Source organism: Neodiprion fabricii, chromosome 1 (assembly GCF_021155785.1).
Source record: "Neodiprion fabricii isolate iyNeoFabr1 chromosome 1, iyNeoFabr1.1, whole genome shotgun sequence".
NCBI classification, from domain to species: Eukaryota; Metazoa; Arthropoda; class Insecta; order Hymenoptera; family Diprionidae; genus Neodiprion; species Neodiprion fabricii.
The window spans coordinates 38,148,964-38,163,005 of record NC_060239.1 but is presented as its reverse complement, the minus strand read 5'-3'; the positions used below and the strand labels follow the sequence as shown (position 1 = coordinate 38,163,005).

Sequence of the window (14,042 nt, the reverse complement as noted above, 5' to 3'; positions counted from 1 at the left end):
GTGGAAGATAAAGGAGTCCATCCTCGTTCTACGATTCTTCTGCACTCTGTGTCCTTTCATATCGTACAGTTTATTGCGTAAGCCCATTGCGAATTTGCACAAATATCAGGTTTCGAAAATAACACTTATTGTTAGTTTATTTTACGCGATACGTGTAAGGAAAAATGAGAGCGCTTAATTTGTTTTTCGAATTCAAATATTTTGAAATCTTGAAAGGTAATCACGTGAAACTGGACTTAATCTGGTTTGCAAAATATATTTATTCTTCGAAACATGCGATAAGATTGAACTGTCTTTCAGTTGTTGACGTTGATTTCTCTGGAAAGGTTTTAAAAATAGTGCCAATTAGTGTATCTTCCAATGTACCGAATGACGCTTATTGGGTTTTTTTCGCATTTAATTGTCCGCAACGACGAGCGCTTGTATTTTGATCAAATTCAATTTCTTTGAAATGTAGAAACGTTGTTATCACGTCGAACTAGACCTAATCTGGTCTGCGTTTATTTCGTTCTTCTCATTATCCGATGAGATTGAAGTATTTTTTAGTTGTGACGCGAGTTCTCGCCAAACGTTTAAAAATTATGAATTACCCTTAAAATTTTGTTTCAAATCTAATCGTCAACAACAATGCATCGAATGTAAAATTATTTAAGAAAAGAAGTGCAAAACTGTTGGACCAGAGTTTAAAAATACTCAAACATCCATTATACAGGAGTAAAAGTTTTCAGCTAGTAAGATAAACGTTGACATGCGTGAAAATAGATCACGCGTGTTCTTTAACGGATTTCACGGTAAAGTGCCAGAGCAGTGAACTCGAGCAAGATTGGTGTAAAAATCCGACCCTGCGCGCAGCATATTCTGTACCAAATCAAATTTAAGCCCTGAAAAGTGTCATTCTGTGTGGCCGAGACCGATCGGGACAACCCGGTGATGCGCACTGAGCGTGAGTAGATATTATGGCCTGAAATTTCCACATAAGCATAACGAGGGAAGAGGATGCTTTCAACGGTGATTGACCGAGCCAGAGGTGCGACTCGAGCACGCATAGAGTGCAGTTTTTCAACTCTAAGTGATAGGGTATCACACAGGCGCATAGGCAACACCCGAATTCGACTTAGACACGACGGTAGTGCGCACGCACACGTCCAAGGCTGGGATCCATGCGCGTGCGTACGTGCGTGCGTGCGTACGTCGGTACCCTGCACGAACGCGCGCGCGCTCGCAAGTGTGTAATGTTTTTGCTCGAGGGGAAATGGTACCGCGTGTGTGGTCCGAATTTCCCCTCACCCCGTCCACGCCTCTACGTTCGAGCACCCCGCCGCGCCGCGCGCACCGAGCGCCAGCCGCCGCCACTGTGACCAGCGCATATTGCGCTCAAAGCGCTGAGCGTTGCCTGGCAACCGGTGACGCCGCGTTCAGTTTGGACCAATCGGAAAACACCCGATTCGATCTCGGCTACGCTCGGTTGAACTCGACTCTGACGTCACTGGTGTCCCAGGTACGTAACTAGCCATTCGTGAATGCGGAACACTTGTGAATACTTTTTTTTCCCTCTTTTTCTGTTTTTTTTTTTCTCGTCTGGCAATTTTGGTACCCGAAAATGTATGTATAATATACCACTTCTTATTGGTCCAAAATTTTCAATGTGACTGCAAATAGACCAAAGTCACGTGAATTCTTTTAGCCACTTGGTGTGTAATTTCGTCTTCTGGTTAAGATTAATTAACTTGAAATTACCACTTCGTACGCACAGGATGATAAAAATGTGAAAGTGCAGAATCGAGAAATTTTCTATTTCGAAGTAAATTATACCATCGGCATAAATTGCGGAAGTAACTGGAGGTCTTTTAAAAATTGCCGAGAAAAAAACAATATCCTCTTTACACAGAACGAAATACTATATCGTCCATCTCGCTGAATGATCCGAGTACCCACGGTGCCCTTTGATAGTTGTACCGGTCCTGCCGACGAGCGCGAGAAAGATGAAGCGTTGTTGGAGAGGAAAGGAACCGGGAGAAAGGGAGCGGGAGGGATGATGCGGCATGGCTGCCGGCTGGCAGGGGCGAGAGGTGAGGGGAATAAGTGATAGAGCGAGAGCGATAGAGAGGTAGGGATAGCGGAAAAGAGAGGGACTGCGACTCGGGGGCCAGAAGAGAAATGTGGGACTGTGAGTCGGTTAGTACGGACTTGGACCGTTCGAAGTGCCGGTCGCGGTTAAGTTAGCGAGAGAAGAAGGAGTACAAGGCTTGGTTCGCAGCGCTTGCCGAATAGTCGTCTGCGAGGATCGGTGCAGTGACAGTAGAACAACAATAGCCGCAACGACTGAACGATAGTTTGAAATTGAAACCAGAACCGCCAATATCAGCGTGATAGTAATGAGCAGAAATTGAAAGAGGAAAGGAAAAAGAAAAACAAAAGATTAAACGAACACGTTTTAGATCGTTACGCGCAAGCTACACGCGATACGCACCCAGCATTCGTTCTCGAAGCCTCGTCCTCGATCCAGAAAAAAGAAGATCAAACCGAGTAAGGTGCTAACCGTAGGGGTTATACGAGTTACGAATGAGGAATGAAAGCGCGAGGTTTAACGAAGAGTGCAACCTTATACCAGGAACGCGAATTGTCTATTCCTCGCGGTAGACGCGCGGCGTGAAATCGTCGCCGATCGTCTCGTGTATCAAACCGGCCTCCGTCTGACGAACTCCAGCGTAGTAAATACTCCCGTAAAAGGGGAAGGACGGAAGGAAGGAAGGAACGAAAGAGGGGAGAAACGAGAAACGAGGCGGTGCTGACTCGGGTTGACGGCATCGAAATCAGGAGCAGGGGACCGGGCCCAGTCTGTGTTTACCGACCAAGTTTCGCGGGTCCCAAACGTGACGGAGTGCGTGCGTCGATCGTCAGTGTGAGAATTCGAGCAGTTTGCAGTTTTACACTTGAATATATGTATATTCGGTGGTGCGACTGATCGCACGTAAAATTGTGCGCGAGTGTTTGACAGGGTTGTAGGGGAAGGAGGCGGCTTCAAGCTGCGGTAGTTCTCCGACAGTTAGTTTCACGCCCATTTATTAAATCCGGGTGACGGATATGACGAGGATTTTTTTTCCCGCATTTAGTCGGGGCCCGGAGAGCCGGAAGTAGGTTACTGTGAAACACGGATAAACCGGGAGCGAGTTTTCGAGAGGGCAGATGCGTTGCAGACCATGGTCGCTCTGTCCGGTCCAACGGGGATCCTAGCGGACCACCCTTCCGGTTCTGAACGGTTACACGGGCCCGCGCCGTCCCAAACCGACCGCGAAACAGACCTTGACCAACCCTCCTCGAATGCGAGGTACACCGGAAGTACCAGACACAGGCACGAAACCGACCTTTACGTCAGGCCCAGCTGGACCGATGCCGCGATCGCTTTGGATCAGCTCGAGAAGGTAAGAAGATGGAGAAGAAATTTTGATATTTCAGAACCGTGAAACTCTCGGGTATCTGATTAGTTTTACTCTCGATGGTCCTCTCAAAAGTATCTCCGAAAGCCAATATGCAATCCTGATTCAATCGTGCGAGGAGATTCTGTTGTTCAAGTTTGCACTAAAAATTCAGCGGAGCGGAAATCGGAACTTTGAAACGGGCCCGAATATAACTGTACGTTCCACTTTGAAAACTCAACGGGCAGCACGAATCATAATACTGCTCCTCCTTCTCCACCTCGTCGTCCGTGACCTAAGTCAATTTCAATCGCAGACCAGCGTAGAGGTTTCCCAGACCTTTTCAAAAGCTTTTACGGGTCTTTCGAAATCGTGATACCTTACCACACGGATTGGTATGCACCCAGCGAAAATTCATGGCCTTTTACATAAAGACTTCTCTGTGATACGAGACTCATTCACATTTTTTCCTTCACTTGGTTTACTCTTCTTTTCTTCTTGTTATTCTCTAAATTTACTTTCAAACTGATTTATAGGAAGAACTATATCACGATTTCCTGAAATTGTGTTATATCTACATTATAAGTAGCAGTATTTGTCCGACAGTCGAGGATTATGCCTGACTCTTTCCGTACGACATAGTTGACGCTACACGGAGAATCGAAAAATGAGTCCATTGCAACTGGGAAGGGTCAGCCCTCGACCTCTAGCACCAGCTTTCTCGCCATTCTCCTCTCTCGATCTTCAGCTCTCTCGACTTCCTGGTTCTGCATAACCAGCAGCGCCCGCCACGGCTCAGAGCGTTAGCTGAAAGATGGAATCATAATTTTCGTGATGAGCAATTGTTCTGCATACTGGACTGTACCAACCATGATTACGATAGTACAAATACAGACAATTAAATTGGGATATAAAAAAATCTCCTGATATCCTTTCCCGCCATATCCATATGTATATTCATCATAGTTTAATCTACAAAGAGATAAAAGCTCGGGTAAAAGCAAGCTTCCAAACGAACAACGACGCAATTGACATCGTTATATGCTAACCCATCAGAAAACGGCGAACCGTTTATAACCTGATTTAATGCTCCTCGCGTATGTGCAATAATAACGCCTTACAGTTTACGAACTTGATCAACTATCGCACCTTTATAGGTAAACTATACTTATACCAATGTCTCCATGCGCAAGCACAACCACGTGGTTACGCGTAACGTGGTCAAGAGAAAGTACTTACATAGTATGCGTCATACGTAAAGTATAAAAGCACGATTTATGAACATGTTTGAATATATTGACGCGATGCGCAATCGCGGTTTAACTACATAAACCATGTACGTACGTATGCGCATGGTATATGTACATATGGTTCACGCATGTGTAAAGAGACGGACGTAGTACCTACATACGGATACTCTGGTATAGAATGGTCGCACTTGTCAGTTGCATCCCGTACCGTCCGGTCCCACCGAGCGTCACCTTCGTCTTCGTCTTCAGCTCTCACGTCGCGTCGCGTCGCGTCGCATCGTCTTCGGAGTCCTGAATGTGCAGCGCGTAAGATTAAAGGTGCCGCCATCGTGTGCGGCATACATACACTACAGTATATAAGTACTAATAATATATACGAAGAATCCCACTAGCCGTTCCCTCCTACGGTCATCAAGAGTCTCTGCGCATGTGCCACGTAATCTGTTATCGATTACCGAACTAACGAGATAGGAAAAAAATCTTTTAAGAAACTAACATTTGCGCAATGTAACATTTTTAGTCAATTTGCGATAAATTTTAATGGTATCTAACAAGTCGGTTTAGAAAAAAGTCTTCCTTTTATTTTAGCTTGTTTTTAGTTTCAGACAAATGACAACGTTTGAACAAGGGTTGTCAATAAAATACTGAATTGTTTCGAAACCGTAAATTCTTATCACAAATTTTGGAGGACGCTGTATTACAGTGGTCATTTCTGCAATTTGAGACATCTATATACCTACTGCAAAGTACGGCGGATTGTGCGACAAGCATTCCGAAGAGCGCATCTGTACATTGGCATCTAGCTGCTAGCTGCCCGGTACCCATCAGGCATGGTCTTTCTCCGAATCGCCCTTGCTTGGGGCCCGGAAAGAAAACGCCGCGGTAGCGGTAGCCGGTGATTCCTTTGATCTTGACGAGGGGATACACGCCCCTCGTCCCTGTTGCCCATAGCTCGTGAACGAATGTCTTCATTTTCGACTTTCGTTGATCCGTGGGCCCTCTGGTGGCGGCGGGAAATTCTCCCGTCGCTTTCTCCACACTCCACACTCGACACTGTAGGGCTTGTTTGGAGTCTGGTGTAGGCGTCAGTCTCCTCGTTATAGGTACGCCGCTATTTATACGTGCCCGTATGCGTGTGTCAAGTACTTCCACACAACACTCGCTTGACGATATCAGCTGTTACGTCCGTTAAAGGGCGCGAAAGTAATGCCTGAGAGAGAACTGCAGACACGTTACGACAGCTGAAAATTCCCAAGACCCTGGAGACTTGGGGTATTTTTATTCGACTCGTCTAGTCCCTGTAGCAAGGTCGTTATCACACCAGTTTTTCCGATTCGAAATTTATCCGGATCGCACAACTGACAGTTCGCGAAACATCATCACCGCGACAAAGTGATTGTCTGCAGTAGATCGTGATAAGACTTGAAAGTGTATCACAATTTGCAAATTGTAAAAATCTTGTTTCATTTTCGGCCCTAAAGACCTCTATGCTTCGAAATCCTGAGTACACCCGGTCATCGTGAAATATGTTTCATACCTACGGTCGGTACGAAAAGCTGGATCTAGCGCAGGTGCAAAGAAGCAAGAAGCTCGGGGCCCGGGGCTTGTGGTGGTGGGAGAGGTGCAGATTCCTCGCGTCGATATGTGTACATACCTACCTGTGCCCGACACAGGCGCATAACGCGGGGTACAATACGCGTGTTATACCAAGGTGAGGCAAAGGTGCACTGCGGCACACGGATGACGATATTGGAGTGTATGTATCGCTGTTCGTTCCTTCGTCTCCGTCCTTGGTGGTCCTTGCGGGAATTGAAGCGAGAGTCGAGGAGACGCGCGGAGAATAGGGTTGGTGGTTGCGTGTGGTCCAGGAGGGATATTGTCAAAGTGACCCGGGTACCTTGGGCCGGTCCGGGGTCCCAGTGTGGCGCAACGTTGCCGGTTATATCCAACTCCTGCACACCTTTTCTTCCTCCGGGCGAGTAGATCGGCGGTCCCTGGATGTTCGGAGAGTAGAGGTATCCACTTCTATAATGTTGAAGATTGATCCTAGCGCGAGCCTCAGGGCGTGCAGGATTCGAAACAAAGCTTCTCTTCTCATCGGTTCGCTCAGCGGTAACGGAGGCGTGAGGCCACGATAAGTATAACTCCTCGTCCGAGATGAGAAAGTCCTGAATTAATAGCAACGACGGTACCATGGACCCGGAATGGGACATGTGACCCTACAGTCGGAAACCGTTTCAGCGGTTTTTCATCATTTTCATCGTCATTCCCCGTGTAGAGAGCACTCGAAATCAGTAAGCTTAAAATGAACGCAACATGCTTGAAGGCACACATCAGGCAATGCACTGGGAGAACAAATATTATCCGAAATTGTGCGAGCATCTCGATGCTATCTTAATTTAGGATGGTCCAGCAGCCTACGGATGATCCTCCTACTCACTTACACTTGTGGCTGACTGCGTGTGCGACTGCAGTGTTATGCAAGCCAGCCATACACGGCACACCGGCCTGAGAAGTGCGTTATACCTCGCCTTGGGATATTAGTAAGCCACGGTTAGCACCTGCCCTCCTCTTCCTTCGCTTTTCTGTATGCCCCGTGTCCATGTGTGTGTGTGTATGTGTCAAAGTGTAGGTACATACGTCGTTTCTCGAAAATATGTTGCCGCCCTCCGTTTTGCCTTAATATCATTTTATCCCCTCCTCAGGCCACGAGTCCGGGTCTATCGTAAATTATTCATCGCATAGCCGACGATCCTCGATAAATATCCTGAAATTTGACTTGCATGTTCTGAAAAATTCTCAGAACTCTATTCGTATAACGTTGCATACCTACTCATTTTTCACATTCACATCTGGTTCCTTCCGTCTCTCACATACCTGTAGCTTTGTTTTCTGTCACAGATTTTCTGTTGTTGTATTATTCTCTGTTCGTTTCTTGACATCGGTGGAAAAATGTTGCCAATTGTTTCTAATTTTAAACACGGAAGTTGTCAATTTTGGTTTGCATGTAAATTTACAATATAAACAAACGAAACTACCTAAACAGAGAATAAAATCTAACTAGTCTAGTCTAGGTCTAGTGGAGTAAGGCTCAGGTCAAGCATCTCTAGATACCAGGTTCGATTCCTGGCTCCGTCGTTAATTTTTCGAAATCACCAGTATTTCAAATTTATATCTCCAATAAAATTTAACCTTGTATTCTTTTTTTATGGTTACTTTTCAGGGGAAGGCGGAGGGTCAAAGGTCGGCCGTGTGGATTCGAGCGCTCCTTCAGGATCATCTGAGCCAGCTGGGATACTTCCTGCAGAGGCACGCAGGGAAGGTGCTTTTTGTCGCGATACTGGCTCTAGCGACCTTCTGCGTTGCTCTAAAGTCGGTCCAAGTTCACAGCCGGGTAGACCAACTATGGGTACAGGGTAAGTGCATGGCACAGATGTTATCATTGTTGTATTCACGGTTTTCGATACCAGTCGCGAGTCTTATAAAAAAGGAAACACGAACTTTCATCAAACAGTCCAAACAACATACTCGTGATCGTATGGAACGGTTTGAAAAATCTTCACCAAGCGATGAACAGACATTGACGAAGGTTTTTTTCCTGACGCAGATCGTGAATAGATACCAGTTTATAAATAATGATGGAAAAACACCCGATGTAAAAGATTGGCCCAATTTCCGAAGAATCCCTTGGCTATTATTATGTGTATATATATATACAGATTTGTGGGTATACGAAATTTATAGAGAAAAATCATCTCTTCGTGTACCCCTGCAGTAATTTTGCCACCGGATGATGATATTATAAAGTAGTGTGTAATATCGAGAAACGTCGGCGAGTTGCGTGTTTCGAGAGCGATCGTAAGAGGTTCTAATGGCGGCTGTCAGTCAGTCAGCGGATGACCGTCTCGGGCAAGTTCTTCTTCTTCATCTTCCGCGCACGTCTCGCGCCGTTCCTATTCCTGTCCGGCTTTACGAAGTCGGTCCGTCCGTCGGTCCAACCGACCAACCGACCGACCGCGAAGCAACTCGAGCAAAACGATATCGCTCTCGCGACTTCGTTTCTTACTCGTAGCTACAGTACATTAGCCGCGTGTTGGGTGGGCCCCCTATATTTACCCGGGCACCACCATTCTTCTCTGGCATGATTTTCGCCGCGTATTGTTGGCGGGTGGTTATAAGAGGCACAAGTTCCAGGGTACCTACAACACTGCACAACTACTTCGGCGTTGTGTAATTTGTCCACAAATAACGGGAAATTATTTTGCGTTTAAGGTGCAGGCAAGAGGTTGTTACCCTCCCATCACCTCAACCGCTTATCCAGCCTTCAAAACCGGCACGAAGCTTTTTTGATATCCGTAGGTTTGTCCACGAATGTATACGCAGCTGTGGAACCAATCCGCGATTTCACAAAATTCTCTCTGATCGTTTGACATTCTTGAAACGCCGTTGAAGCATCGGATACCGATAACCTTACCTACAAGTCCAAACTAACTTTGGTCCAACGAATGTTGAATCGGTAATAAATAAACCAGGATAAAGTGAACCTCGATTCTCTTTTGATGTCGAAATTGGTAGCCTGTCGCGTCGCCGACAGTTGCAGACAAGGTCCAGATGCAATACGTGCTGCACGCAGCTTGGATCGCTTCGCCTATATAGCCTCTCATACCGGATATCCGTGAGGCAAAGATTGAACGATAGGTGCGGGCATCCAGTTATGGGTTACAGTACCTTCTCCCCGGTAGTCTACGGGTCTACTTATTGTAATTTATACCTCCAGTGTAGAGAAGGAGTGAACTCCAAGGATTCCAAGAAAACTTATATAGCAAGATGCAGCAACGAACTGGTAGTAGCCGGTATGCCATAACCGGAAACTGTTTAAGAAGGTCTGAAGGGTGTTCTCGCATGCGCGATATCCTCCGAATAACGTCGACCGAAAATTTCGCCAAGTTGGTCAGGTCAGGCCTTGCACTAATTTATTTTGTTCTTTCTAAAACGAAATCGAAGCGGGGCCCAAGGAAACGCACTGACTGCGGGGTGAACGACGTTGAGTGGATGCAGTCCGGTTTCGAAAACATTGAGATGTCAACGACACGACACGGCGCTGCACGGATGGATGATATCTCTCCCGGAGTAGAGTGCTGCATCCGCATATGCGAGTCAAGGCTCCGAGTTCTTCGAAAAGTGTGAACGAACCGCACTGAAGTTACTGGAGTTACTCGAGCTCCCAGGAATTGGCCAACTTTCGAACAAAGTTGGCAAGATGACAAAAGCCACGATATGCAGAATGGGGTTGGTCCTTCAAAAACGACACGATGACGAACCTTACGGGGTCAGTGGGACTTGTGATGAAACATGAAAATCCTGTATCTGTTCCGATCGTATCATCGTCTGCCGTGGTGTAAGAGGATACGCATACCAGAGCATTGAATTGTATGCTTAGTTTGAGCGTAGGTACGGATTTGAGACGCGGTATAAGATAATATGATACAGGGTCATCCCGAAGAAAGCTCCGAGACACCCTCGGAGATGATTCATCCGGTTCAACCCGCTTCACAGCTGTAAAATATGTCGGAATGTAGGCATGGAGGCCCTGCAACGAATGCGCACGCACACCTACAGATATTGTATTATAGTCCCGCTGCAGTCTGAACTTAGTAAGGGACAAGTATCACTCATTCCAGCGTGTCAAGTTCCCTGGAGTGTCGGAGTTCGGGTACATATTGCTAGAATAATCACTTATATTGAGGAATTTACGGTATCACGGCTATAATAATAATAGAAAGAAAAAAATCGGTAGGTCATTTTGTGTCAGAATATGTGATTTTCATCAAAAAGTACGTCCATCCACAATGAGCGAAGTAAAATTAAATCGTTCAATTGGTTATTTTTTCAAAAATTTAGGATTCATGAATGTCAAAAGAGAAATGTATTATATACTTACATTTTCACATTGCTCTTCACTTCACCAATATCACACTGGAATATTCAAACAGTGGAATTCGACCGCACGGCACCTTGAATTCCTCTATTTATAAATCCATGCACATAGATGTATATAAATACTTTGTACACGGATAAGCGTGTCATAGATCCGCAACCTTGCGGAAGCATAATCATTCCGCATTTCGTTATCTTCGTAATACGACAAGTAACGGTTTATTGAGGATCACCGGTTCAGCCGTGACCGTCGCGGCTGCGAATTTCGTCGCGAAAGTGAGAGCTACTGATCAAAGCGCGAGCAACGCGAACGCGAATTACGCGAAAGTAAAAGTGATCTTGGTAGATTATACACATTCAAGGTTCGCAATTTTATTTAACCTCACGACCCGCTCGATTATCGATTGAATTGGTGACCCGAAACATGCTCTCGATGATAATTGTAATAATATTTAATTACTATCGTCATTGTTATCAAACAATGATAATCTAAATGTGTAGTGTAATACAGTATGTATACTCATTTTGGCTTAATTAGGTACACTAAACAATGATTACAAACCTCGCTGTGATGAGAAATGGAAGTTGGAAAAGAAGATTATTACAGACCTTTGGACTAGGAAATCTTAGATTTATAATTTTCTTCGATTAGTTCGCAACTTTCGCCTGACGTTGGAATGAAAGGAGAAAATTCAACGGATGGGTTTACATTCCACGAATACCCCAATGGGGTTTAGAATATTTGAAACCCCTTCAAGAGTCAATATATTCCATATTTCCCACTTCTCTAGCGTAGAGTGTTGAAATCTGACTTGAATATCCGTCTCGCGTGACGAGGCGAATTTCGCACTCCGAACGAGTCAGGAAAGTGGAAATGAGGAGTAATCAGACACCCGCTACATTGACTTTGGTCAAATATGAGCGTCGCTCGGTCCCGAGGACCGGGGCCACGGAGGACGAAGGAAGAAGGCACGACGGCGCATGCGGGTCGACTGCTTACATCTTCATTAGGCCCCCATGCCTTTGAGCGCATTTGAGCGAGAGGTTCCGACGAGGATGAAAGAGAGCCTCGGGCCCAGACGGAGAGACCGGAGACGAAGACGGAGAGCGTCCGAGGACCCACCGGGAGGGAATCCGTTGTTGTTGTTATTGTTGCTGTTGTTGTTGTTGCGCCGATGAGCGAGCGGACAGACAGACGGACCACGGGACCAACGAACGCGGCTGTTCCAACAGAGGATCTCATCCCCTCGAAAGAGCACCCCGGGAGCCCGAGGAAGCAAGTATCCAGGCTCGAATCTTTTTTTGCACATCTTACGCGAACACCGCTCGATCAACGATTGGCAAAAGTGAGATCCGAAGTACCCTTGGTAATCGACACGCGTAGGTGAGGCCCGGTACTTCTTTCCTAGTCGACCTTACCGACGCGGTATGATCAACAACTAGATCCTCGGTGCTGCGCGGACGTTTCAACACCTATGAATCGGAGTCTTGGATTAAAAACCGAGGATCCCCGAAGCCCGGTGTCTTGGTTTCTCACTTTTCGGGGAACCGAGGAGTAGGCCTCGTACCTCCTTCTGCTTCTTCTTTTTCTTTCTTCCTTCTACCTCCCTGCCGACATTCCGACGGGGTACGGAAAGCTTCGAAATGAAAACCACTGAACTGGACGGGGCTCGGTTCCGGTGAATGGTCTCCGTGGGTGGCCCGCGGCCAGCGTCGGGGGTCTGCCTCTCCCCTGCCCGCCGGACCGTCGCCCCGCCGTCGCTCTCTCACTCTCTCTCTCTTCCTTTCCGTCTCTCTTTTCGTCTCGCTCGACGCGACGCCGCGTTGTGGTTGTAGGTACCGCATCTCCGTCCTCGGCCCCCGTCATCGTCATCGTCGTTTCAGCCAAGTCCGTACGAACCACCATTGCGGATGATCCGTGCTTGCGCGCATTCGTTGGACGCTGCGGAAACCGCGGCTTATCCCATTCCTTACTAGATGGTGTTTTGCGTACGACGTTCGACAGCGGCGACGCGTGCGCTCCGCAACTTTGCGTGTAACGTAAACGTCGTACTACGTCGGCCAATTCTCCCGATCGACGACCGGTAGTCCGAATAACAGCAAGACGGCTTCGATTTTACTTCTCTCTGCTACTAACCGTCCCGCGGGCATCGGTCCGCAAGATATACTTTAGACACACGTGTTTCTTGGCTATCGTGACGCGGAAGAAATCACGATGTGGAATTTGCATGTTTTGGATTACATTTTATTACAGATCGTTAATTGCGAATTTATTTTTTTTACCGTCGATGCGTTTAACGACAGCGCATGTTTTTATGTTCGATAAACTCTGCGAATCTCTTTATATGTAATGTTTTGTCTAGCACATTCTGCTTGATACTGTACATAATACACTGTCGAGGACTAGTATTAGTTACATGATATTTCTAGAGTTTCTTTCGATTGATTGCCATCTTATATTCATTCATTTACTGTTTATATTTACGTTCACAGTACTCTTCGTATTAAAGGAGTTCTGTAATTGATAATTTGATTAAGTATACGATATTTCCTGTACGTCTCTGCAATAAAGTGTACAAAAAGAAATATGAAGCTCTCGCGAAGCATCGACAGTTTTTAAAATTGCACCTTATCGAAATATCGCATAAAAAAAAAAAAAAAAAAAATACGTATCCGCGCAGGCGCAATCGTCAAATTCAAGCTTTCGAGAATTAGCGTGCGGTTGAAAAAATTAATTTTACAAATTTTTGCGCAATCAAGAAAAGCAAGAAAAATAATTTACGATCTTCCGTTACTCGAAAATTGGCAAATTCATCATCGGCGTACGGGTTCATCGCCAAGAATCTAAATGGCGAACAACTTTACACACCTTCGTCGTACAAAATTCAGAAACGGAAATTAAAGTACGTGAAAAGCGATAAAATCGGGACCATAGGGGGTCTGAGGGTTAAACGCGGAAAACGGTTCGGAATTGATCCTGGCGACGCGCTTCGTGCTGGACCGCCAAGCGGTCAATGGCGCGCGGCGTGGCCGCGACCTCCCGCGCGACGCCCCCTCCCCTCTCCCCGCCATCCACCTCCATTCATCTAGACACCCCCTCCCTTAACCTCCCCCCACCCCCCTCCGCCACCCTTCCCCTTCATCTCACTGCCGTCTCTTCCGCTGCCCGTCTACGCGCAGAGCGCCGCGGCCACGTTCCTTCACCTACCTATTAGCGGCATGCATGCACAAGCTGCAGCAGTTGCCGGTCTGCCGCAATCTTAGAAGGATGAAAAATCGACAAGGACCACGGCATTGCGGCAAGGGATGAAGAAATCGTAAATGGTAATTGGGGTGGGTGGAAATTTTTCGAGAAACAACAACGATTGTTAATATTGTTGTTACTTTTTTTGCTGGTGTTGTACCGTCAACGATAAACAATTCGGAAAAGAGAACGAAA

General features: G+C 46.4%; 1 protein-coding gene across 1 annotated transcript in view; it reads left to right on the top strand.

The window, feature by feature from the left end:
• Positions 1-2,178: 2,178 nt before the first annotated feature.
• The window catches only part of LOC124186513 (protein patched), a 28,408-nt gene continuing 16,544 nt past the window's right edge, over positions 2,179-14,042 (top strand). The window contains exons 1-2 of the mRNA XM_046578290.1: positions 2,179-3,422; positions 7,890-8,082. Of these exons, the coding sequence (XP_046434246.1) occupies positions 3,201-3,422; positions 7,890-8,082 (415 nt within the window). The 5' untranslated portion in view covers positions 2,179-3,200. The remainder of the gene's footprint in view (positions 3,423-7,889; positions 8,083-14,042) is intronic.